At 57.2% G+C, this 26,085-nt stretch overlaps 2 protein-coding genes across 4 annotated transcripts in view; one reads left to right on the forward strand and one right to left on the reverse strand.

Moving 5' to 3' along the window:
• The window catches only part of PI4KA (phosphatidylinositol 4-kinase alpha), a 106,452-nt gene that overhangs the window by 34,276 nt on the left and 46,091 nt on the right, over positions 1–26,085 (reverse strand). For all 3 annotated transcript variants that reach the window (XM_037823487.1, XM_037823485.1, XM_037823486.1), the window contains exons 18-22: positions 24,022–24,190; positions 22,863–22,913; positions 3,184–3,292; positions 2,816–2,952; positions 2,538–2,671 (exon numbers count right to left, since the gene is read on the reverse strand). In XM_037823487.1, the coding sequence (XP_037679415.1) occupies positions 2,538–2,671; positions 2,816–2,952; positions 3,184–3,292; positions 22,863–22,913; positions 24,022–24,190 (600 nt within the window). The remainder of the gene's footprint in view (positions 1–2,537; positions 2,672–2,815; positions 2,953–3,183; positions 3,293–22,862; positions 22,914–24,021; positions 24,191–26,085) is intronic.
• On the forward strand, positions 7,778–19,460 carry SERPIND1 (serpin family D member 1). The gene is made up of 5 exons (XM_037823488.1): positions 7,778–7,958; positions 11,005–11,888; positions 16,135–16,408; positions 17,983–18,127; positions 18,685–19,460. The coding sequence occupies exons 2-5, from the start codon at positions 11,021–11,023 to the stop codon at positions 18,874–18,876; spliced, it is 1,479 nt and encodes a 492-aa protein (XP_037679416.1). The 5' UTR covers positions 7,778–7,958; positions 11,005–11,020; the 3' UTR covers positions 18,877–19,460.

The following is a 26,085-nucleotide window of genomic DNA, read 5'->3' on the forward strand; positions in this document are numbered from 1 at the left end:
TTAAACACATTCTGGAAACCCCAGGCCCTCCCTAGCACAAATCTGACACCGTCCGGAGCCAGTAGGTCTGCGAGGAACAGAGGGCGTGGAGGGGTGTAAAGGGATATGAAGCTCCCATCAGGCGGCACCCACTGTCGGCCCTGAGGGTCCACACCTCTGACCCCAGCACCTGCACCGCGAGCAGGTGTCTGCAGGGATTTACAGGCACAGGGACCCCCACGCAGCACCGTCTGCAGTGCCCGGGATGCAAACAATTTAAATGTCCCCCAGGGGGGGAACGGTCAGATAAACCAGAGCACATCTGTTCAATGCCGTATCACACGGCCACCAAAATTGGGTAGCTCTAGAGGGGTTTTAACAAAAAAAAAATTATCGTGAAATATAATGTGCGGAAAAGTGATAAATTTCAAAGTATGGTTTAACAAGTCATTATAGAGGAACTTTCAAAGTATAGTATGGGTTGCAGTTCAACAATTTCAGATATTTCCTTCTGGCTGTTCTAATACACTAGGAACTAAAAAGAAACGTCTTTATGATGATTCTGTAGTCATAATCATTTGTTAAATCCTAACTTCTCAGTTACACCTTTTCTCTCTCATTTGATCATTCTCTCAATCTTCCTCGTGCTGAAAAGGGGTGCTGACATTCTGGGGTAGGGGAATGAAACTGGCTGATGTCCCTGGAGACTGGGACCTCTGGGTTTCAGGGCTTATCTGACAAAGAAACCATATGGAGGTGTTAAGCTTGTGAAGAAATAAACTTAATAAGTAAAACTTTCACAGACTCTTAGATAGAGCTCAGGGTATTCTTTAGGGTTTGCAGGAACACTGTTGGTTGGGGCTTGGCACACTGTGGCAATCTGCAGTATCTGGCTAAAGCTTGCATAAGAGAAACTTCCAGAATGACCTCTTAACTCTGAGATCTCTCAGCCAATGAAAACTTTATTTCATTCCTTTTTCTCATTTTGGTCAAGAAGGCTTCTCAGTCCCACAATGCTGGGTCCAGGCTCATCCCCTGGAGTCATATCCCACATTGCCAGGGAGATTTACACCCCTGGGAGTCAGGTCCCATGTAGTGGGGAGGGCAGTGAGTTTACCAGCCAAGTCGGCTTACTAGAGAGAGAGAGGCCACATCTGAGCAACAAGAGGTTCTCCAGGGGTGATCTAGAGGAGATTTTGTGGGAAAACATCCAAGACGTCCTATTAAGTGACAAACGTAAGGTGTAGAGGAGACCTGTGAGTCCTGGCCTGGTTGACATTTCTCTAAAGGCCTTCACTGTGTGGTGTGCATGGAGGCATTGCCCTGTGTGCAGCTGTGCACTGAGAGTGCGTGTGCCCGTGTGCAGGTGTGCACTGAGCATGCGTGTGCTTCAAAGCAGCCTGATCTGCCCAGGCAGTGCCCAAGTGGACAGGGCTGTGGTCCAGGGGCACGTGTTTCTTTCCTTTTTCCTCCTTTTTCCCCCAAGGTTAAAGATTTGCTTTTTACTAAAACTAAAAATGTCTATTATGTGTAACCCAGGTCCCACTTTCCCAGCCCCTGAGTTCTTGTGTCACGTCCTCATGCTACTTTTTGTAATTGAAAAAAATACATTCATGGTGAAAAAGAAAAAGAAAGTCCCTGCAACCTGGCTCCGGGGGGCCTCTGGGGGTCACTGGTTCTCCGACACTGCTGTGTCAGGGAGCTCAAGGAGCGGCTGAGAGAGGGGGACGCCAAGACTGAGGAGGGGGTAAGGGGTCAGCCCACTTCAAACAAAACTCGAGCTTCCGAGTAAGATCTGTTATTCCAAAGGGTTTCAGGCACCAAAGGAAGGTTAAAACACTGCTGCTTCCCAAGGACCCCTCTTTTCAAGTGCTAACACTTGCTTTTTTTGGGAAGGAAATTCCAAGTCACCGCGGCCCTCCGGGGATGTAAACCAGCCGAGTGTGATCTGGCCTGTGCTCCGGAGGCCTGGGCTCGTCGTTCTGCAGCGGGCTGTGCCCTCGGCCTGTAGAGCCCTGAGCCTCCCGGCTGCTGCTCCAGCTGCACTTACAGGGATCACGCCTGGTGCAATTCAGTCACCCCCTCAGTGTCTCAGTTTCCTCATCTGTGAAACGGGTCTCTAGCGGGGCCTACCTCGGAGGGCTCAGCACCGGGCTTGGCATGGCCCGAGCACCCAAATCCCGGAAACTACTGATGTCATCCAAGGCACTGACGGAGCACGACAATTAGGGCCACTGCTCTGCGGGGTCTGCGGTGGTGGGCCTGGGCCACGCTGCCCCGAGGCTTGTCCTGACACAGGCCTTTCTGCCCTGCCCGGCTGCCGTGCTCACCGCGGCCCCTTGCACCAGCTCGGTGAGCTTCTCAGGCCCACGCTCGGTCACATGGGCGACTCTGCAGCATCTCCCGGGGCGGTTCAGAAGCCCGTCTCACAGAGGACGGGGGGTAACAATGGGGTACGGACACTGTACTGCTACTAGACGCGTGCCCGGTGCCCAGGAAGGAGGGCATTGAAACTAAACCTGGCTGAAGTGCGGATGGGGGCAGCGAGGCCTACGCACCTCATGTACTCCAGGCGGTACACGGACAGGAGGTAGGTGGACATGGCAAAGTCCAGCTTGTTGATGAGGGCCGACACCTCGGGCGGGGGGTCCAGCAGGTTGATGATGGTGCTGCGGAGCTCGCTCAGCTCAGCCTGGAGGGACAAACGCGCTCAGGGCTCGGGGCACCCAGAGGGAAGGGCCCCCTGCCCCCAGGACCTGCTCTCCTTGCTCAGGATTGCTGGGCAAGCCCCTGCCCCTCACTGCCAGCCCAGTGGGACTCGGGCAGCCATGCTTACGGGGGTGACGGTGTCATTCTTCATGGCGGAGTTGTACTGCAGGACGGAGCGCAGCGGCTCCTTGCTGGGGAAGGTGAGCAGGGGAGACTTGGTGGCGATTTCACAGACGCCCTCGTACCACTCCTCTGGCCAAAGTCCTGCGGGAGAGGGAGAGCCGCTGAGGCCACCCGCCGGTGGGTGGCGAGGGTCCTCCGTCTGAGCCAACCACGCTGACCCGGCTGTCCACGAAGTTGGCAGGTAGTCTCAACCACCCTAAACTACAGCCGGCCGGCAAGCGCCACATCTGCCAGTTCTTCCGGGGAAGCAGCTGCCTTTGCACTAACTTTGAACGTGTCCACATTCACAATCGGGCTGTGTCGCCCCCTTACCTGAGCCCTCCACGGCGAACCCCATCAGCACCGAGTAGAGCCAGAAGTCCCGGAAGAGCTTCTGCAGACGTGGCTTCGCTTCCTTGATGGGCGGCAGCCGTCGGGTGAGCTGGGGGACAAGCAGAGAGGCACGAGGGAGTTCATTTGCTTGTGGACCCCGAAAACATGCAGGTGCAAAGCCGACCCAGGCTCATTCTCCAAGGGCATTCTGGAGACGCGCAGGGAGACTGGGCAGGCGGCCGCCCAACGCTTCCAGACAATCTCAGCGATGAACGGTTGGTAGTTTATCTGCACGTTCATTCACTCGGCAAATATTCCAAGGGCTAATGGGGGCCGGGCACGGTGCCCGGGAGGATGACAGAGCCCCATCCCTACCCTCGAAGGGCCCTGGAAGCAGAGCAGCACATGATGACAGCGCGGTACAGCTCTCAGAGGGGCGCCAGGCCTCCCGGTCTTAAAAGGAGAGCCAGGAAGAGGTGAGAGCGACCCCCGGACCAACCACAGCCCGCGCACCGCTGCGTCCCTGCGTCCAGCACCTACGTCCCACCGCCGTCGCCACCATGCCCAAGAGAAAGGCTGAAGGGGATGCTGAAGCAATAAAGCCAAGGTAGAAGACGAACCAGAGATCTGCTGGGTTATCTGCTAAACCTGCTCCTCCAAAGCCAGAACCCAGGCCTAAAAAGGCCCCTGAAAAGAAGGGAGAGAAGGTTCCCAAAGGGAAAAAGGGGAACGCTGCTACTGGCAAGGATGGGAACAACCCCGCAGGAAACGGAGATGCCAAAACAGAGCAGGCACAGAAAGCTGAAGGTGCTGGAGATGCCAAGCGAAGCGTGTGCGTTTCTGGTAACTGTACTTCTCGTGACTGCGCAGTTTGAAATAAGTTTCATAAAAATGCAGAATTTTGTTTTACTTTTTTTTTTTTTTTAAGCTATGTCGTTAGCACACAGAACACGTCGCTGTTTTTTGGGGAAGGGGAAATGTCACTAACAGAATGTCTCTGAAGCTGGACTGATACGGAGGGAAACACCTTTCCCCCCTAACTTTGAGAGACTTCCTCTTTACTTGCAGGAGATGGGATACCCTAATGGTGACACCCATTAGCCACCTTGGCACAAATGCCTTGTATGGAAAAACTAAAATTTGTTTTTATGTCCTCTTCTCCCTCTCAGCCTTCAGCATAGACTTCATTCCCTTAAACTTGCTGGGGCCTGACCCAAAAGAACTGATTACCAGAATGTCGGGCAATTTGGACCGTCCAGTAACGCTCTTGAGATGGCATCTTACAAAAGAGCAGTGAGTCCTTGTTTAGGTTGTGGATCTTAAAACTGATGGTTCTGCTGTTTTCATTTCATTTCCTGAAAGTCAGGGTCGGCTCGTGAAAAGTTGTCAAACAACATGCTAAATGTGAAATGACAACCTCACTCTAAAACTTTCCCGGTTCAGAGCGTCAAATGAAGACTCCACTGGTTTCATAGTGGCTTTCTGATTTTGGTAGTCCACTGAAGAAGAGACTTTGAAAGTTGTCGTATACTGTTACCGATTGTCTGCCCATGTCCTGCCTGAAATACCATGACTGTTTATGAAAAGTATCTTTAAGAAAGCTGGATACAGTTTGGCTTGGGGAAAAAAAAAAAAAAAAAAAAAAAGAGCCCACCTTCACCAGGCAGAGAAGATGGCAGAAGGCGCGTGAGCCTGGAAGGCTGGGACAGTGGGGGTGACGGGGGCTGAGGGAAAGGCCAACAAGTCGCTGGGCAGCGCGGAGGGGAAGGGGCGGCTGGAAGTGACTGGAATGGGAAGTGGACTATGGGAAGTCCCATGGCCCGCAAGTTCCTTCCAGCAGAAGAACTTCTTTTCCAGGCAGGACCCCAATATACAAAGCAGGGAAAAGCAGAAGGCCGAGGGGCTGGCTAGGCAGCATCCAGCCACGGCAGGAAGCAGGGAGCAGCCCGTCGGTAAAAGTACGTCAGATGGTGAAACTTTGCTGGATCCTCACGGGTTCCTGGCTGGGTGTGAGAGCCGTGGACAGGGATACTGAGCTGTGGAGAGTGGACAGGGAGCCAGGATGCGGAGGGGGGATGGAAGACGATACCCCACGTGGGGGACACGAGTGACAGGGCACGTTCCCACCGGGTGGGCATGCAGAGGGGGGATGGAAGACGATACCCCACGCGGGGGACACGAGTGACAGGGCACGTTCCCACCGGGCGGGCAGGATTATAAATCGGCGCAACACTTTCTGGGAAGCAATTTGGTGGTATGCATCAATAGCTCTAGACATCCCCAACAGTTCACCAAAATCTCATCTCCAGCAAGATGTGCAAAAAAAAAAATCTGACTTAGGCACAAAAATGCTGCAACAGTTATAGTAACAAAATAAATAAGAAAAAAATCCGAATTCTACCTGAAAGGGGTGGTTAAATAAGCATATTAAAAATAAGATTTTCTAAGAATATTTGGTGACGTAGGATCAGCAATAAGTATATCAAGTGCAAGAACTGCAAGATGTATAAATAATGATACAGATTTCAGGATTTCTATTTTCTTCTTCAGAGCTGTCTGCATTTCCTAGTATTCTGCCACAAATGTGCTAGCGCCACAATCAAGAGGAGGGTGCAGAGGCTGCCGGGCTCTGGCCACGCAGTGCGGGAGGAGGAGCCGCAGGGAGCAGCGTGCCCTCGGGAGGCTCAGCTGAGACCCGGCAGCGGGGGCGTGAGCAGGCGGGGGGCGCTGGAGAAGACAGAGTGGACGGAAGGTCCCAGGGCCCGAGGCCGAGGGCTGCACAGGGCACTGGCCTCTCAGAGGGGACAGACCGAAGGTGTCAGACGCGTCACGATGGCTGGAATCCGCTTCTTCCAGCAGTGGCTCGCACGACGAGGAATCCACGTTCAGCCAGTGGCCAGGGACAGCGGGGATGAGCGGCTGTGGGGTCCGAGGAGGTGCTGCTGGAGGCCTGATGGGGTCCCCAGACCACAGCCTCTGCTCCGTGTTCAGGACCCGTGTGGCTAAGAGGTTCTGGAAAAGGCCGTGCTTCCGGAAGCTGCAGTCCCAATAGGATCAGAGGCTCCGAGGGGTCAAGAGTCCGGCCGCTGGCCTGGGTGAAGGGCAGGGATACGTAACCCCACCCGTGACCAGGGACCCTGCCCCTCACCTGCAAACCTCTTGGCTCTCCCCCTGAGGACTCTGGCTTCCAAGCGCCCCGTGGGTTCTCCCTGCTCTGGACGCAGCCCTGAGGACACTCTCCCGGCCCTGGCCAGGGGACTTCTTTGAACTATTGGGGAAATTAGATCATGGAGTGAATGTGCAATGACACGACAGCACGACTCTAACTCCTCAGGTGTGGCAGCTGGAGCGAGGGGTCAGGGACCCTCGAGTTTAGGAGATGCAAGCCCTGGCACTCAGGGCGGAGTGACCTGCCGTCCTCAGGGATGGACCCTGTCCACGCACCATGCACACACACGCAGAGCGAGCAAATCATTAACTGTCTTCTCCAGGTGGTTAGTACACGGATGCTCACCATTCAGCTCTTCCAACTTCCTGTATGTTTTTAAATGTCCTAGTAAAAGTTTGGAAAAACAATACCTAACTGTGAGGCAAGCCTTGAAACTGGCAGAAAACAACGGTAGGTGTGTGACAGAAGGTGCTGGAACCACACGGTCTGTTACCTCTAAAGGGGACAGGCCGAAAAATGGGAAGTGTCAAGAAAGGTTGAAATCCAGCTTTTCCAGCAGTGAGTAATGTGCTAAAAAAGCGAGACACAGGAAATGGTCCCCCAGGTGACATCACAGCCCCCCCAGATGGCGTCGCGGGCCCCCCAGGTAGACACCATGGCCTCCACATTGACGATGGAGGGCTGAGCGGGTGGGACAACGGCTCTGAGACTGCAGCCCGGCGGCTCCCTGGGTGTGAACGGTGGAACCTCTCGAACCTGAGCAAGCACCGACACCCCCGCCCGCCCTTGCACACCTGCCAGTCTGAGAGTCGTGCTGTCTCTCACAGGCACCAACACTGCTGAACACACTGCTGGTACTGAAATTAGGGAGCAGCCTTTCTGTTACAGGCTGGCCGCTGGATAACCCAGAATATGCCTGTAATGCTTTTCTTAGGCCACAAAATTCAAAACAGAGTTAAAAAAAAAAAAAGGAAGATTGGAGCGCATGGATCCCCGTAGCCTGGAGTCTGGGAACCCCTGCTTCGGCTAACAGCCTCTCCCCTCCACTGTGGCCGCGACTTGGGGGCAAGAACACAGCCCCCCGTCACTGCAGACAGGCCTGTGCCCCAGTACCCTCACGCTCTCAGGCCCTCGCTCACCCCCTCCCTCCACCTTAACGGGGGGAACAAGCTCGGGGCAGGCTGGGGCCCCTGGAGACCAGGCGAGGGCAGGGGTGTGATCACCCCGGAGGGAAACGTCATTCTCGGAAGGCAGGCGCTGGCCTCTGCTCCCAGAGGAGTGTTTCCGCCCCCCAACCCGGAACTCTGAAGGGGTCTCGGGTCCGTGGCGACCTGGGGGAGGCTGCCCCCAGACCGGGGCCCTGGGAGCCCGTCGACACGGTGGCAAGGCTGTGCGAGAACGTGAGCCGAGGAGCCCCCGTCACCTGGCAGTGACCACCGACGCCGCTGAAGGGGTTTGTGCTGACGAGGCGCGTTGGGCGCTGTTTGATTTGGGACGTATTTGCTTTGGAAAACACGCAACAGCCCAGCACCAAAGTTCACACTGAAATTCCACCGGCAGCCTTGGCGGACTCCGTCTCTGCAAGGCCGCTTCTCGGAGCTCAGAGGTGAGTCCGGTTCCTGATTTTCTGCCGATTAATCCCAAGTGTGAAGTTTAGAGCTGTGCAACTGCTTTGTTTCTCCCTGAAAGCTTTCCATGCTATCCTAGAGAGGCAAAAATATTTATAACTGGCCTATTATAAAACTTCATCAGTTACATTAGTGGAGCAATTGACAGCACAGGAATCAAAACGGGGGAGTAGATGAAAACACTGTGACTATGTAAAGTACTGGAATCGGATTGACTGCACCGTGGCTCGGATGAGGACAGCTGGTTCTTAGGCAACTTTCCCTGCAGTATCAGCATAAGGCTCAGAGGGAGGTGACTTAGGCGGCCGATTCTCAAATGGCTCAGGAAAAAAAAATTACGTGTTTGCGTGTGTGTGCGTGTGTGTGTGTGTGTGCACGTGTGTGTGTGCGCACACACCTCCACATAGATGGAGAGAGAGAGAACGACGAGGCCGGCTCCATTCCAGCCATCAAACCCTAGTGCGTTTTCATGGGGAAAGAGCACATCGGGTTGTTCACAAAGTCTCCTTCAAACTTTTCCGGGAGATTGAAGTTATTTCCAAAGACAATCTCTTTAGAAACCTGGGCGGCTCCTCCTTCCCCATCACACCTGCTCCGCCTGGGCCGGGACACAAGCACCCAGGAGGGCACAAGGGAGCCAGGTGACACACTCCGAGGCCCCACCAAAAAGGCCGGCGCTGGTCCCCGCCAGCAACGGGAGAAGGCGCCAGGCAAAATCCCCAGAAAAACAAACTTCTGCAGGATTTTCCTTTTAAAAAATCACTCCTCTTCAAAGATGGCCACCTAGATTCCAACACAATCTAAGGAAAGCCCTTAAAATGTCTTATATAATTGTTGTTGTAGTATATAACAAAGCAATAGGAAGATTTACCTTTTAGAACCTTGATTTCTCTTTATAGAAAATACCAGTGATAAGTTCTACTTCCCCTGATGAGGGAATAATGACAACTAATCTGGCTTTTTGACACTGGACTTAGGAAGAGAGTATAAGATGCTTCCAAATATATTATCTGCGTATCAGAATGAAAACATGACTATCTTCACCCCTGCCTCACTATCTGGGTGTTGACTCATTTCCCTCAACTCTTACTTACTCACAGTTCTTACATCTTATTGCTCTCCCAGGGAAAGACTCTCCAGTGCAGCCTAGCAAGGAGACCTCCCCAGGTTGCTTACGTTCTTTTCTAACTTTTTAAGTGTACGCTGCCAATACGCACGTCCAGTCCTGCTTAGGAACAGGGCCTATTCCCACCTGGCAGCGGGGAGGCCGGGAAAGACCAAAGACAGTTTTCTAAAGTCAGGAAATATGTGACTTACTCTCCCAAAAATGTGCAATCCCAAACCCCTCAGTGGTGACGGAAACGAAGGGTGGGCTGCCAGCTTCAGCAGCCCTGCCGGGGGAGGGAGGTGGACCTCCAGAGCGCAGGCCGGTTGAGGGGTGCTGTCGGCCACGCAGCCCCCGGGAGGGTGGGGGAGTGTCCGCCCCTCCACAGCAGGGCTCGGGAGTCAACCCAAGTCCGAGCTGGGAGAAGCCGGCCACTGCCGCTCATGAACGACGCAGGGCTCGGTTTCCTGGCGTGCCAAATGGCGAGGGTAACGCTGCAGGGACTAAAACAAGTCACGCAGACAAGGCACCTCACACAGGCTCCGTGTCCGACAGAGGCCATTATCACCACCAACGAAAGTGGCCGTGTTTCAGGTGGAGTGACCACATGGTCAGCCCCATCGTCAGGCCCGGCGGCTTCACAGAGCTGCTGAACAGAACGGGCCACTCTGGCCTGGCCTGGCCTGGGAGCAGACATTCCGGTCCTCAAACATCCACCTAACAGGACGTGGTCACAGACACACAACAGATTTAGCAAACCCAGTTCTTCCCGGGGATCGGAAGGCACGCTGGGACGGGGTGCTCCCTGCCTGGGTCAGTGTTACAGACGCCCGCTGGCACTGCCCGGCAGGACGGGGAGGCCCGTTCCACCCAGGAGCAGCTAGTCACCTGGTAGCTCGCAGAGCACAGCCAAGCCACGGCGGCCAAAATTGGTTTGACAAGCCAGCTCAAATCCGCTCTTGGAACAAGTAACAGGGGAGTAACAGATAAAGACAGGCTGGCTGCAAGCCCTGTGTACTGAAAACTTAACTTTGCTCACTTAAATAAAGCGGGTACCTCGGGGGCTTTACTGAGAACTTTCCGGCATCACTCTCACGCAGCCCTAATGGCGTGGTGCGGTTATTGCCAACCCCGTCACAAACAGCGAAGTAAAAAAGACTGAGTCCAAGAGACACGAGGGAGAAGTGTGCCTAGGGTGAAGAAGTGTGCACCAGCTCACGCTGCCCCATAGTACAGACGCGCCGGAGCGTGTGCAAATCAGCAACCCAGACTGACCGCCCAGACTTCAGCTGTCTGGAGAATACCTGTGTGACGAGAGCCCAGAGTGGTAAACGTTTTTCAGCAGTAAGCTTGGTCTCGGGGGCAGAGCCAAGCACCTCTGCTGGGAGATCCCCTCCCTAGTCAACCCCACTGCTCCCCACTAACCCCAGGAGCCCGCCGGATCCCCACTTCGAGAAGCTTCCCTGGGCCCTCAGACCCCATCCCTGACACGTGCAAGCTGCTGGTGTCACTAGGGCAGCCCCCCTTGACTGGCACGAGCCCCTGCTGAAAGGGGCCACGCGCCCCCAGTGCCACCACTGCTGTCCGGGGTGGGGAGACCCTCAAGGTTTCATGAATGAATGAAAAGAAGGCTCCTCCCAGGGACCCCCAGGCTCCAGGATTCTAGGTGGTTATGTCTGCACAAACCTTTAAAGAAGGGATTCTAATTTGGGGGTTCATGGATTTTTCAGGGAGGTGTTTGAAGCCCACACAAAACGTTGGGCATGTGTTATCTCCACAAGGTTCAAAATCCGAGAGGGGTGAGGACGGGCGGGCGGCCAAGGGCCTGTGTCTGGTCAAAGCTCGGGGAACCTGCTGCGAGGCCCCACGCGGGCGCCCGGCTGTGCCGCCCCTCACTGTGCCGTCTGTTCTCCCCCCAGCGTCCGCTCTGCCACCATGAGCCCCCTGCTGCAGCCACTCGTCGTCTCTCTCCTCCTGACGTCCGCCTGCGCTGGGAGCCCAGGCCTCGGAAAGGGAGACGGGAGCTCCCCGCCGGCGGGTGCCCACTGGGAGCGGCCGCGCAACGGGAGCCTGGGCCCGGGCCTGCTCCCCGCCGACTTCCACAGGGAGAACACGGTCACCAACGACTGGATGGCGGAGGGGGAGGACGACGACTACCTGGACCTGGAGAAGATCCTGGGCGAGGACGACGACTACATCGACATTGTCGACGCCGTCTCGCCCACGGATGCGGAGACGAGCGCCGGCAACATCCTGCAGCTCTTCCAGGGCAAGAGCCGCATCCAGCGCCTGAACATCCTCAACGCCAAGTTCGCCTTCCACCTGTACCGGGCCCTGCGGGACCGGGCCGACGGCGCGGACAACATCTTCCTCGCGCCCGTGGGCATCTCCACGGCCATGGGCATGCTCGCGCTGGGCCTCGGGGGCCGGGCCCGGGCGCAGGTGCTCTCGACGCTGCACTTCCAGGACTTCGTCAACGCGAGCAGCAAGTACGAGGTTGCCACCATCCACAACCTCTTCCGGAAGCTGACCCACCGCCTCTTCAGGAGGAACTTCGGGTACACGCTGCGGGCCGTCAACGGCCTCTACGTCCAGAGGCAACTCCCAATCCTGGATGACTTCAAGACCAAGGTGAGAGAGTATTACTTCGCGGAGGCCCAGCCGGCCGACTTCTCGGACCCGGCCTTCATCCTGAAGGCCAACGACCACATCCTCAAGCTCACCAAGGGCCTCATCAGGGAGGCGCTGGCCAACACGGACCCAGCCACCCGCGTCATGATGCTCAACTGCATCTACTTCAAAGGTAAGACAGGGCCTGGCGTCTCCAGAGCACGCGCGTGACACGTGCTTTCAGCACACGGGGGAACTTCAAGAATTGTATCCTGGGGTAGTTTATCCAGGAGACCAAGACGGAAGGCTGCCTCGTAGCACAGGGGTCAAGGAAGGTGGCGACGAGGTGACAGATGGAGCCTGAGCCTGTGCTCTGGGCTCACCTGTGAGCTGTCACTGTCACGAGTGTCTGCATCTTACAGCCGAGGCACCGAGGCACCGAGGAGTGAAGCTGATGCTCTAGGGCTCACGGCTCGCACAGGGCAGCGCCACGGCACGACCAGGCAGGCCGCCTCTAGCCCTAGGACTTTTTCTTTTTAAATTAAATTCAGTTTTATTGGGATATATTCACACACCACACAACCATCCATGGTGCACAATCAACTGTCCACAGCAACATCACAGAGCTAGGCATCCATCACCCCAATCTACCCCCAAACATCTTCCTTACACCAGGAAGAATCAGAGCAAGAATGAGAAATAAAAGGATAAAACACTCAAATCATCCCCCCATCCCACCCTGTTTTTCATTTAGGTTTTGTCCCCATTTTTCTACCCATCCATCCATACAGTGGATAAAGGGAGTGTGATCCACTAGGTCTTCACAATCACACTGTCACCCCTTGTGATCTACATTGTTATACAGTCGTCTTCAAGAGTCAGGGCCACTGGGTTAGTTTGCTAGTTTCAGGTATTTACTTCTAGCTATTCCGATACATTAAAACCTAAAAAGGGTTATCTATATAGCGCATAAGAATGTCCACCAGAGTGACCTCTCGACTCCATTTGGAATCTCTCAGCCACTGAAGCTTTATTTCATTTCATTTCGCATCCCCCTTTTGGTCAAGAAGATGTTCTCCGTCCCACAATGCCGGGTCCAGATTCCTCCCCAGGAGTCATATCCTCCATTGCCAGGGAGATTTACACCCCTGGGAGTCAGGTCCCACGTAGCGGGAAGGGCAGTGAGTTCACTTGCCGAGGTGGCTCGGTTAGAGAGAGAGTCCACATCTGTAGCTCTGGAACTTTTAACCTCTTTAAGTTAGAAGAAATAAGGCAAAAATCTTTTAGCATTTGGCCAGAATGGATCTGAGCTTTTTTGTTTCCTTTCCCCATTATCAGTAAGCAGGAAGATGGATAGACGGCTGTAGAAATGTACCCAAAATCTGTGTGGCTTGCGTAACTGACGGTAACACCTACAGGTCCTTTTCAGGACAGTTCTGCACCAAAGGGCAGTGGCAGTGGGGAAATGAATAATGTTTCCTGAGCAGCTGTTCTGAGCCAGGAACCGGGGCATTTTTTAAACCAGATACCCTCCCCCCCCTGCCCGATGACCCCTCTTTTCCTAGGAACAAATGGTTTGGATTTGTAAAAACCAGAACCTTTCTTTAAAAATGTCCTCACTGGGAAACAGGAACCCTCGTATATTGCTGGTGGGATTGTAAGATGGTGCAGCCGCTGTGGAAAACAGTTTGGCCATTCTTCAGAAAGTAGAGAATTAGCATTTGACTGGCAATCTACTTCTTAGTACATACCCAAAATACTGAAAGCGGGGGCTCAGACAGATATTTGCACACCGTCGTTCACAGCTACCTTATTCACAACAGCCAAAAGCTAGAGGCAACACAAGTGGTCCAGACGAGTGGATCAACAAAACATGGTACATCCATACAACGGAATATTATTCAGCCACGAAAAGAAATAAAGTGCTGCTACAGGCTACAGCGTGGATGAGCCCTGAACCGTGCTGGTCGAAATATGCCAGGCACAAAAGAAGAGAAATATTGTACGGTTCTGCAGTATTTAGAATAAGCAAACTCATGGAGACAGAACGCAGGACAGGGTTTGCCATGGGCCGTGGGGAGGGGGAAGGGGGAAGGGGAGTCATTGTTTAGTGGGTCTGAGTTTGTTTGGGAGGAGGAAAATGTTCCGGAACTAGATAGTGGTGAAAGTGACGCAACACTGTCAATATAATGTTGCAGAATTGTCCACTTGAAGTGGTTCCGTTGATTTTCAAGCTACATGTATTTTACCACAACAGAAAAGATGGATGGAGGGGGGTACAAGAGACAGAGGTGCTTGAGAGATACAGTAACCACCAAGCCCTCCCTGGCTCCTGACCCAGCAGCCCCTCTCCACTCCACAAGTGCAGGGAGACCCAGGAAGGGGTCACCTTCAGAGCCAGGCATGGTAACACCCAATCACACAACTCCGTCTTCTCTCGGATGGCAACAACCCGGGTACACGAGCTACAGCCAGTCCCCGAGGCCTTGCTGGCTGGAAGCTGCAGCCACCGTTCCCCGGGAGCGCAGGCTGTGAGGGATGGAGCCCCTCGCGCAGGGGTCAGCATTGGGGAAGGTGGGGTCAGGGTCCCCCCTAATGTGAATGCCCCTGCGCTGTGCCTCTGCAGAGCAGGCCCCCGGCCGGACGGGAAGAGGGGGCCCACGGAAAGGCAGGGAGTGTGGGAGGGGGGCCCAGCCTCTCAGCCCAGCCCCAGGCACCAGGTCTGCTTCTTGGCGGGTAGAAGCAGACGCTGAGCCTCCAACAAGCTCAGGGGACACGTGCTCACCCTCAGCAGATACGTATCATAGGACAGACACACACATACCCTTCTTATCACCGTTGTAAGGGCACGTTTTGGAACGGAGCAAACCTGGGTGCAAATGCTGGCTTCTCCACTTCTTTGCGTGAGCTCAGCCCAGCCATTTTAACTCCTCTGTGACTCGGTTTCCTCCTCACCTTCACCGTGGAGGTGACAGCACCTGGTCTGACGGGGCTCGGTGAGGACTGGGAGAACGGTGCGGGGCTAAGCTGAGGGCATGGTGCGAGCTCCAGGAACGGAATGAGTGCACAATGTTATAATATGAACGTAAGATGCTATGAAGCAGGTTTGATGTTCTACTGACGTCTGCCTTACTGCTGTCAGCAATTCACCCAGGGAGGACTTTTGAACAGGAAGCGGAAGACATTTTGGTGGCACTGAAACCCCCAGTCCGGGTCTGTCGGGAACCCCCAGATGCATCCATGAGCCCCGGCTTTAGCCCGGGCTGGGTGAGGGGCAGGCGGAGGAGGGGAGCAGCCAGCCAGCCATGCTGGCAAGGGGCTGGAGAGACGCTCCAATTGTCACCCCCTGAACAGAGTAGCTGGCATCACAGCAGAGGGTGAAAAACACCAGAGGCGCGTTCTCCCATCATGTTGAAAAGGTCCCCTAGTTCAGCCCTGAGGAGAGAGGGGACGGGACGCTGGTGGCACCCAGCCCCTCACAGATGCGCACCAGAGAGTGGAGTCTAGAGGGACAGTTCTAATCTCCAGCTCCGAAATCTGTTACTGATTTGATTTTAATTTCGAATGCTCTGACTGGCTCGTGAAGCACAATGAGTAGAGACGCTGGGGCTCGGGGGGAGACACAGGAGGGGATCCCACAGAACAGGGTGGCGCAGTGATTCCCCAGTGGGCAGACCCGGGGTTGTCACCTCTTGGGGGGCTGATAACAACCTACCGAGTGCAGGACAGCCCCCCACACCTGGGAGTCATCCAGCCCCGATGTCCAGAGCCCTGCTGTGGGGAACGTCCGCTGGAGGCAGAGTCAGGGAGAAAGACGCTGCAGGCAGCTGGAGCCAGGTGGCTGTTGAAACCTCCTCGCAGGAGCCGCCGGCTCACCCTTCCCAGCTTCTGTGACAGAACAGTGACTTCCCTTCTCGGTGCCTCTGTGCAGTGGGGACAGCACAAACAGCACCCGTCTCTCCTAGGCGATGCGGGAGAAAATGGGGTACTCCACGAAAGGGGCTCAGGAGAGAGCCGCACACACGGCCCCTGTGGCTTACTGGTGTCTTAAATGCAGTTTTCCAATCCAAAAAATGTTATTTACTCGTTCCTGGATGTGCAGCGCTGCTTCCAAACCCAAAGTGATAGAGACCTTGGTGGCAACTGTCACCCACACGTCCTGCTGGCCGTGCAATCCTGGGGGGACGAGAACCCCCAGGGCAGAGCTAAAATTAGTGCGAAGCTCCTCGTTTTAGGGGCCCAGGCAGGTGCAGTTAGGGTTGGGATCCGGCCCCGAGCTCGCCCCGTCCGGCTAAGCTCTCTACCTCTACTACCCTGTGAGGATCAGGCTCCCGGCCTGCCCAGGCCTTCCGGATCGGAGCCTCTGAGCCGCTCGGGCGTGCGAGTCGAGGGTCTAAGGCGCCCCTGGGGTAGCAGCCGTGTTCCTGTCGCACCCACAGGCTCCTGGGTGAACCAGTTCCCGGTGGAGAGGACGCACAACCACAACTTCCGGCTGAGCGAGCGCGAGGTGGTCAGGGTGCCCATGATGCAGGCGAAGGGGCGCTTCCTCGCGGCCGGCGACCAGGAGCTGGACTGCGACGTCCTGCAGCTGGAGTACGCGGGCGGCATCAGCATGCTCATCGCCGTCCCGCGCAAGCTGGCGGGCATGAGGGCCCTCGAGGCGCAGCTGGCGCCCCAGGTGGTGGAGCGCTGGCAGAGGAGCATGACCAACAGGTGCGCCGCGTGGGCTCTCCGTCGCCGGGGCGGGGGGCCGGGTCCCCGGGGGGCTCCGCTGCGAGCCCGGGAGTGGCCGCCCGGGGCGGTCTCGGCCGACTTGGCCTGCAGGTCTTGCTCGTGGAGACGGGCTCGGAGCCTCTGTGAGAAACACCCCGTCTTCTGTGGTGACCCGTCGGGAGGTGACTCAGGGCCAGGGAGGGGACAAGCTGGGCTCTGCGATGATGCTGTCGGAAAGCCACGAGTGTCCCGGCTCTGCCACATTTGCCTTGTGGCGCTGAGCCCCAGCTTCACCGCCTGTGAGATGGGGCGTCCCCATTACGAGAAGCAGGGAAGCACCTTACAGGGCCTAGAACCCAGTCACTGTTCTACATGGATCAGCAATCTCCTTGCCCTGCCCCCAAAATTCTGGTCTTCTTATCCCAGTAGGAATGTGTCAGTCATTAAGTCTCCTCACGTTAAAACTACAGGCTTTATAAGACATTCTAAGGTTACTGCTAGGTCATGGCAGAAAAGATGGCGACATCACATCCTCTTTCATTTCACGGGGTCCTGGTTAGGCCTGTGAGAAGAAGGGAACCTGGCCTGGGTCCCCTCACGTGACAAGAAACACAAAGAAACCACAGGCAGGCTCTGGGGGGAAGGCTTGCCCAGGCAGCCGACCAGTCACAAGGCCCCGCTGACCCTTCTGAGAAGACGTCCCTGCCATAATCGCCTCCTCTCTGGTCTTGGGGCCCAGCCCCATGACCTGCCCCCTGACCCAGGGGAGGCCCCACTGGCCTGTGACCCCCTCACAGGCGGCCCTGACACCAGCCCTCGGCCCCTGTCGGCCTGGGCCACCCCTCCTGCCCGGTCTCGAGGGCCACAGCCATGCCTGGCACCCCCAGGTGCCGGCCCCTCCGGAGGACCCAGTAGCTGAGAGCTGATCGAGTCACTCGGCTTGTGATGCACCATCCCTGCCGTTCAGCTGTTCACGTATGTGCACGTAGCCTCGTGAGTGGCCATGGCAGCTCACATCTTCATCACTCCCCAGAGAGCCACGTCAATTTATCAATTAATCCACAGCACGGGGGCCACCCCGTCAATTATGGATGAGCTGACAGAGCCAAGGCCACGACTGAGACTGTTCAGAGCTGCTTGTTAGAATACGGGGTTCTTATCTCAGGTGCACCGATCGGGTAGTCACCTCCTTCCTTAGCAAAATATTTAATAGACGCCTGATATTAGGGGCTGAGGCAGAGAAGGATTTTAGGCTCCTTCCCAGACCAGAAACTTACATAATCCAGGAAGGGTTCTGCCGCTGACCCTGAAGACGGGAACCGAATCATACGGTGTCAAGGAAATGACCGCACGAAGGTAAACGTGTCGATTTTCAGTATCTGGAATTACGGTGGGACAAAGCCTCTAGTGGAGGTGCTGGAGGACACTGGTCTTACCACGTGCTGTGTCAGTTCTGCGGTGAACACAACCCAGAGGTGCGGGCTGTGGCCATTCAAAAGGAAAAACATGATTCTTTCGTTACTCGTGACACTACCTTTGACTCAGGGAAACTGGGCCCCTCTTGTATCTCTCAGAACCAGAGAGGTGTTCCTGCCGAAATTCAAGCTGGAGAAGAACTACAACCTGGTGGAGGCTCTGAAGTCGATGGGCATTACCGCACTGTTTGACGGCAGCGGCGACATGGCGGCCATCTCGCCCCAGAAGCTCGCCATCGATGTGGTAATCCAGCGTCCTCCCTCGCCCCACATGGCCCCACTGCACAGGCCGGTGGGCAAGCCCTGCTCTCGGGGGCGTGGGGGCGGGCGCAGGCCCTGGGAGGCCAGGGGGCGGCACTGCGTTTGCCGGGAAGGCCGAGGCGGGTGCCCAGGGGCAGGGCGGGCACGGCCACCCCCCGGGACCACACGCTCTGCTGCGCGGCAACAGCACTGCTGCATGGCTCAGTGAATCCATCCCGCTCACGGCAACAAAGGGCACGAGCCCCGAGAACGCAGCACCCTGGGCCCCGGCACTCACGGACGTGCACCCGAGTGTGGGCACGGGACAGGGGTGGTGGCGGAGGGGCTGTCCTGGCTCCACGTCCTGCGGGCGACACCAGAGTTGGAAGGTATTTACACGACACACCCTCTTAGCACAACCACGGCCCCTGACGAGCGAGTCAGTGTACTTCCCAGGGTAATTTCCACTCTCCTCGAATGAGAGGCGACTGCACTCTGTAGCTAGCCGCCCCGTGGGCCAGCCGACGGGCTCTGACAACCCTCCGCTCCGTTTTCCCACAGTTCAAGCACCAGGGCACCATCACGGTGAACGAAGAGGGCACCCAGGCGGCGGCCGTGACCGCCGTGGGCTTCATGCCGCTGTCCACCCAGGTCCGATTCGTCGCCGACCGCCCCTTCCTGTTCCTCGTCTACGAGCAGCGCACCGGCTGTCTGCTCTTCCTGGGGAGGGTCGCCGACCCCACCAAGCCCTGAGGGCGGGGGCCCAGGTGTCTGCAGGGGCCCCGCCGACCGGCCGCTGAGATTCTGTTTCCCCGGTAATAACGAGAGTGGAAATGTTCTGGCATCGTGACGTTCGAGATTTATGCTCCCAATATGGAACCGAGGCCCACAGATGGAAGAACCTGCTAGCGCTCAAGAAGCAGGTAGGAATCGTTCTGCGTGTAAACAAGGGCGTGAGCTCACGGAAGCTCACGTGACCTGCAGAGCAAGGCGCAGACGGCTCACCACCGGCGCCCCGGGACCCACCCTGCACACCTGCTGCCCTGACTCAAGGCCCTTCTGGGACCGAGCGTCTCTACGCACAGAACGCAGAAAACGAGCTGCGGGATCACTTCTCAGCCGTCCCGGGGATGGCACACAACTGGCACCACCCCCGATGCGCAGAGAAGTGACCTCGTGACATCCGTGGATCTTGCCTCTCGACGCCCGATCTTCCAAATTGACGCTAAACGCCGCCTGCACCTCCCGTTACCTCGCCACCACCAGAGGACAGCGTGTGCACCCAGCCACGTCCCCACCCTAGAGGTGATGAATAAAGCCGCTTTGTGTTTCAGTGACGATTCTCTCTGTTTTTGAAGCTCAAGTAACTAACAAAAGCCAAACGCCAAGCAGCCGAAGTTCCCAGGGATGATTCAGGCAAACGTCACCTAGCGCCGTCCACACTGGCGGACGTGCAGGTTTCCAGGGCCAGGGCGCTGTGTTCTGCTGGGTCCTGGTGCAGCGTGGTTGTCACGGGGTTTCGGAGACTGCCCGAGGGAGCACTGAGGCAGACGGTGCCGGGCCTGGAGAGGGGATGGGGTCCCTGGGTGCTGGGCTCTGGGCCCGGGGCATAAGCTGTGGTGCCAGCCCCGGGACGCGGCAGGGCTGGGGGAGCCGAAGAAGGTCTGTGGCGGCAAGACCGGTGACGGCAAGCGCAGGCTGGGTGCGAGTGAGCGCTGTCTCACCCGTGGGGCCCTGCGGGACAGCTCCCTCCTCCCCATTTCGCAGATGAGGGAGACCAGGTTTGGAAGGTTCTGAAAGCTGCCCGAGCTGCCGCTGCAGGGAGTGGACGTGAGGATTCCAGGGCAGGGGGGCTGGACCCCAGCATCCGTGCTCCCGTCCCTGAGCGCTTCGCACCCGACGATACCAGTCTCGGTGGCGGGAGCAGCCACGTGGAGAGTGGGCAGCAGGCCCTGTGAGGGAACCTGCAGAAAGTCTCGCCAAGTCCCCACAGGGCCCTAGAGGCACGCGTGGCTCGTCCCCTTCTCCCAGCTCCCAGGGGAAGGGTCAGCCCAGGCCAGTGGATCAGGAGCCCACGCCCCTGGGCCTCTTTCCTTCCCAACTCCCGCCCCAGGGCCCCCCTCTGTCCCCGGCCTCTGCTGGGAAACGACCAGCCCGGGGCTGCAGCAGCCGGCCCACCCCCTGCCCTCCTCACCCCTCGGCCAAGCCCACTACTGCCACCAACTCAGCCCTCAAATTCCAATTTCCTCCAACTCACTTCGAGAATTCTTCCTTTCCAGCGCCTGTCCTGGGTTTCTAACACACACGCGGCTGCATGCTGGGACCTGCCCCCACCCCTGGCTGTGTCACCTGCGGCCACTCTGTCCCCTCCCCAGCAAGGCGGCCGCCGTGCTTCTGGGGTCACTCCACCCCCGCCGGAACCAGCCGGGCCCTCCACACCCCTGGGGTGCGGATGCTCTCCCATCTCCAGGCTCCTGTGTGCCCACGTCCACGCAGAAGGCCTCACTCACACTGTCGCGGAGGCGAAGGACAGAGCTCCACTCGTCTAAACACAGGGCGCCTCGGGGGCCCCGAGATCCGGCCTCCAGCAGCCCCCGCAGCCCCCAACGTCCCTCCAACGCTCACCAGTGGCAGGAGACCCAGACCCAGGCCCCTGCCCCGAACCCACTAGTGCTTTAACCAAACAAGGCGAGTCAAGACGCTGTTGCCAAAAGACACAAAAGATACCTTTTTCTTGGGGGAAGGAGGAGGGATGAATACGACAAAAACACATTTAAAAAAAACCCCACAAACCTTTTGAAATTAGTTTCTTCCAAAAGGTCCAAGGGGTAACCATAAAGCAAACGTAGGAGCCCTCGATCTCTGTGTTCTCAGTTGAGCAATAAAATCAAATATTTGTTTCCTCCCCCACAGCATAACCATTAACTTTTGTTAACAATACAGTCCCTCTCTCTCCACGTAGATGGCCACAGTGGAGAGGGGACGCTGCCCTGGGGGTCAGTCCTCCTGACCCCTGGCAGGTGAGGGCAGCCCCCCAAGGCCCTCGGTGACCGCGTGTGGCCGAGCAGCACTTGCGCTCACCTGGTCACCATGCAGAACCAGGCCCAGCACCCAGCCCAGGTGACCCACACTCGAGCACCCCAGGGGGGCTCCCCCAAATGCAGAATGTGTCCCCAGGGGTTTTCTCCACACATTTACTGAACTCTAAATGACAACCACTAGACAGGCTTGAGAGCTCTCAAAGTTCACACAACTCACCGGCTAGAGGGTTGCCCCAAGCACCCCTCTCGATCCTAAACCTGCCCCTCTGCGGAGCCGGCCGCTGGCCGGGTCCCTCCACCAGGGACTTGGTAGCCGTCGCCATTCCCTCCAGGCCCAACGAAAGCTCCACACACACTGGCACTTGCAAGGCACAGCTGAACACAAGTCAGTGTTAACCATAAAGTGAAAAAAATTTGTTTTTTTAAAACAGCCACTGGGGCTGTCAGTGAAAAATGCTGTCGCTGAGCGTCCCAGTGAACCTCAAATTCTCCAAGGGCCGTGGGAGTCCACCGGTCTCCGGGATGGACGGGGCAGGCTCCAGGGGACTCACGGAAGCCTGCAGTGGCCGTAGGCACCATCGCACAGCAGGCCCGGCCACCCGGCTCCTCGAAGACGCTCCAAGAAGACGTGCACTGTCTTCACACAGGCCTGGGAGGGGGGCAGGGACCACTCCCCTCCTGATCGGCCGCCTCGTTGGGGAGGGACAGGCAGGAAAGGGGCAGCCCGCGGGCAGGAGGAAGCTGTTCTAGAAAGAGTGTTCCACGAGAGCAGTGTGTGACATGTCATAACTAAGGACGGGTAGCAAGGAACCACGCGGTCACCCTTGCCATCCATCTTGTCCAGCTGAAGCTGGACCCCTAAGCACCCCGAGTTCACAAGGACAAACTCTCCAGTGGGGTGGGTGTAAGATCTGCTTCCGAGCCCAGGAGAGGGGCCTCCCTGTGCATGAGACGCCACCCGTGCCCGAGTCTCCTGGCAGCTCTGCCGCGGGCCGGGCCGCCCTGGTGCCCTGCGAGAGAGGAAGCTGGGGCGGATCAGAAAGGGGAAGCAAGGGCTAAGGAGAAGGAAGCGAGTGATGCCCGAAAGCAAACGCTCCGCCACAGGGGGCCTGGCTTAGACCTGAAGAGAACACGACATCTATAAAGTCCTTCAGGAAGAGACGGAAACAGGCTGAAAACCGGACGCAGTGACATGGGCTCTGGAGCATCGCCCTGCTGTGGCCAGAGGCCAAGCCACGACCATGAGCAGCGCTGCATCCAGTGGACGGAGCTGGCCCCCAGGTCCAACTGGCCACGCTGCACCAACAACACCCCAGAGGAGACGGGGGGGCTGCGGCTCCACGACCCCCAGGCCAGCGAGGGGCGACAGGCAGGGGAAGGCTGGGGGCAGGACACCGGAGCCAGCCTTGGTCAGGGTCCAGCCCAAGACCCGGAGGATGAGGCAGGAGGCAGCGCGTGACACGGGAGCCACGCAAGGGGCCGGGACCCGCTCCCCGGTTTGTCAGCGAGGAGGCTCAGGGAGCGGAGCGGGGCGGCCGCAGCGGGCATCCCTGCGGCACACATGGGGACAGCCACAGCCATGCAGCCCCCGGGGTCTCTAAGCAGCACTTCTCCAGGGAATTTTCTGGGTGTCGGGGGCGACACACACACCCGAGCACGGCAGGCGGCACTTCCAGCCACTCGCCAGTGTGTACTCACCACCGCAATCACGGGAATGAGCACACCCAGGTTCCCCGCGCTGCTCGAGGCCTGCAAGAGGACAGAACCCACGTCACTGAAGAGCTGCTGTAATTTTACTTAAAAGTAAAAAACACAAGAAGGTATTATGAAGAGCTGAAATTCCTTAATCAAAAAGAAATGAGGATATGGGGATATAAGTTTAAAGGTGTTTCCCCAGCTTAATTCTAATAGTCAAGAAATGGAAACAAAAGTGCAAAAGTAGAACGATTACATTCATCATGACGCTTCTGCACAATTGAACACTAGGCAGCTGTTAAAAACAGTCTTATGATCACTGAAGACAGCCCTAATGTTTATTAATGAACGGTCCTGGGTCAGCCCAGAACTAACCCCCCTCGAGTCCAAAGTTATCTTGCTAATTCAAGCTGGATCTGACCAAAATGGGCCTGTCTGACAGGCACAGTAGCTTAGACTTTAATGTACACGTCACCTATACACCTCACTATAACACTAATCACGCCCATCATCATATTAAGGCCGCCGTCTTGCATGTGTTCTGTGACTCAGCATGCCATCGATCTGCAGAGGCTCAGCAATGAGATCACCTCCAGCCACAGTGCTCATTATGCTAAAACCTGCCCACATGCTGATGCTACAAAACTACCACAGTTACCACAGTTTGGGGAGACATTTTTAGGCCCACAGGCCATCTGATCTACTTTGTGCCTTGCAGTCAACTTCTCTCTTGGAAACCTGTGTCTTGGGAATTGGTCATTTGAGCGCATCAGGCAGAGAACCCACCACTTTTGATCAGCATCAGAAAGAAAAACAGCCTGCATGACCCACCCAAGGGGAGATAATGGGGAAAGAGGTTTAACCTGTCTCGACCCACCCCCAATCTGTCTGTATGGGGAGTCAAGGCACGACGTTTGTCTGTCCCCTGGGCCTGTCTCCTTTGGACAGCCTGGGATTGGCCATCTCCAGCCTCATGCTGTCCCTGTGTCCCCATGACGGGCTCAAGTCCATCCTGGGCACAGCCACTGGCCCGGGCGCCGTCACAGCTGAGGCAGGAGGAGAGGAGCCCAGGAGGGGGCTGCTCCCTGTCCCCTGGCATCACCCCACATCCTCCGCCCCCGCCCATGCACCGAGCCCGTGAACCGACCAGGGAGGGCCCTACCTTCAGGGCGGGCCCCTTCTCGCTGGCCCTCTCGCTGGCCCGCTTGCCTTCCAGCCCCAGCTGCACGAACAGCTCCAGCAGGTTCATGAGCAGCTCGTCCACCAGGTGCTCGTCGCGGATGTTGGCTGCAATGTTGGCCAGGGCGTTGATGACGGCCAGCGAGCAGTGCCTGAGGGAGGGATGCCACAGGGTCAGAGCACAGCACCCCCAGCCCCCCCATGCCCACCATCTGCCACTGAAACGTGCTGGGCTGCCCTCCCCACCCGTCACAGTCCCTGATCTGCACCCTGAAGACAGCAACACTGCCGGGGGTCTGCCTGCTTCCCCCAGCCCACCCCTGTGCCACCCCACAGGCAGGGGCCAGCCCAAGCCGCCTTTGTCACCTGACCTCTCGCAAAATACACAAACTCACTCGCACGGACATGAGGCCCCTCCAGACTCAGACCCTGCCACTCCCCAGCGTAACCCCTGGTGTTCTGAAAATCACCCGCTGCTCCTAATTTCTCAGGAGTTCTGAGCTGTGTCTCCTTTCTGGCTTCTGCACACACTGTTCCAGGGGGGGTGAGGCGGCACGGGGGGCGGAAGGTACAGGGGGAGCTCGGAGCCTGGCTGCCCAGCTGCCCCAGGGTAGTGACATGCTGGCACCTGGGGAGGTTTCCAGGAAAGGGCCTGGGAGGGCGGCAGGCACGGTTATTAAAGGCCTCCTGTGTAAAGCCTCCCCTGACCACAAACGGGAAGGATCGCTTGGACTTTGTGCTCCCACGGTACTTGGACAGGCGGCTTTTAGAACCCAGGATGCACACTGAGCCATGTGCCCACTGTTCTGCCCCCAAGGACTGTGTTTTTTTGCACCCTAGCACCAACACAGAGCCAGGCGCTCAGCAGACCTGAAAAGCGAGCGAACGGGTCCAAGGAGGTGATAAACAGCCAAGTGACAGGAGCCCGCAGTACTGCAGCAGGCCCCAGGCCTACGTGGGCTGCCCAGGCCAGACCTCAGAAAAGGCAAGAACCCAAACAATAAGTGAGGTTGTTTCTCAGGGAGCTGAAATAAAGGTGAGGGGAGCCCAGCTGAGCTGCTGGTGGGGGGACTAGACCTCCACTGAAAGCCCAGGAATTTTTAAGAGCTTCAGATAAAATTATCAGCAACTGCCCCGGGTCTGGCAGATGTCAAGCTCCCCACCACCCTTCCGGCCCCTCGGCGAGGGCTGATGCCAGAGGCCCTGGGGGAAGGAGCAGGATGGAGGTACTAGGCTGGCCTCGACGGGCACGGTGGTGGGGTGCGGCTAGCCAGGCACACAGTAACACCCAAGCCATCCTTGTCCGTGTGCCCCACCCCGGACGGAAGCCCCTGCACAAATGAGGACGTTATCAGCCCCGAGATGGTGGGCCGAGACCCTGCCCGAGGAGGTGGTCTGCAAGGAGGCAGTGCGTCCCACGGCCAGGCCTCCACGGACACCTGCAGCTCCGGTTTGGATCGGGGCACAAAGTAGTAAACCGGCCAGAGGCTGAGGGGAGGCCAGGTGTGAGCAGGACCCATGTCCATGGTCAGCCTCTTCCAGAGGACGCCGTGAGCGGGAGGGCTGGTGCAGAACGATGGGCAAAAAGCCAAAGTGCCCTGTGAGCCCGGGATGTTAAAACTGACACGTGAGACCCCGAGGGCCGGTGGGAACCCTGCCCTGGGGAGCAGACAGCAGGGGGTGGGCTGCACTGCCCCTTGCCCCTCGTAAGCGAAGGAATTCTCCAGAAATGATAAATCGTCTTGGGGAAAAATAAGCCCCACAAGAAAACTGACTGCTTCAGAAATGACTGTGCTCCCCTCTGGTGAGCAGCAGCAAGGCCGTGAGGGGACTACTCTGCACCAATGCCACATGCACAACTGCACATCCAAGGCCTGGGGATGTCGCAGCACACGTCCCTCACAAACGCTGAGGGTCCACACGCAGCTCCAAATGCGAGGACTCACCCCCAGGCACTTCCCTCCGACTGCACCAGCCTTAAGTCACCGTTGCCCTCCACAACACTCACCCGATGCCCGGCGTCCTCCCAGTGGGCCGCCCCGCTCGC

The sequence above is a fragment of the Choloepus didactylus genome (genome assembly GCF_015220235.1).
Source record: "Choloepus didactylus isolate mChoDid1 chromosome 23 unlocalized genomic scaffold, mChoDid1.pri SUPER_23_unloc1, whole genome shotgun sequence".
Taxonomy (NCBI): domain Eukaryota; kingdom Metazoa; phylum Chordata; class Mammalia; order Pilosa; family Megalonychidae; genus Choloepus; species Choloepus didactylus.

What these genes read in the sequence shown, in the direction of transcription:
- SERPIND1 (XM_037823488.1), top strand. Translation starts at nt 11,021, where the DNA reads ATGAGCCCCCTGCTGCAGCCACTCGTCGTCTCTCTCCTCCTGACGTCC. An exon ending in CAGAGGAGCATGACCAACAG is followed by an intron (nt 16,409 to 17,982) that starts GTGCGCCGCGTG and finishes TGTATCTCTCAG; the next exon opens with AACCAGAGAGGTGTTCCTGC. An exon ending in AGAAGCTCGCCATCGATGTG is followed by an intron (nt 18,128 to 18,684) that starts GTAATCCAGCGT and finishes GTTTTCCCACAG; the next exon opens with TTCAAGCACCAGGGCACCAT.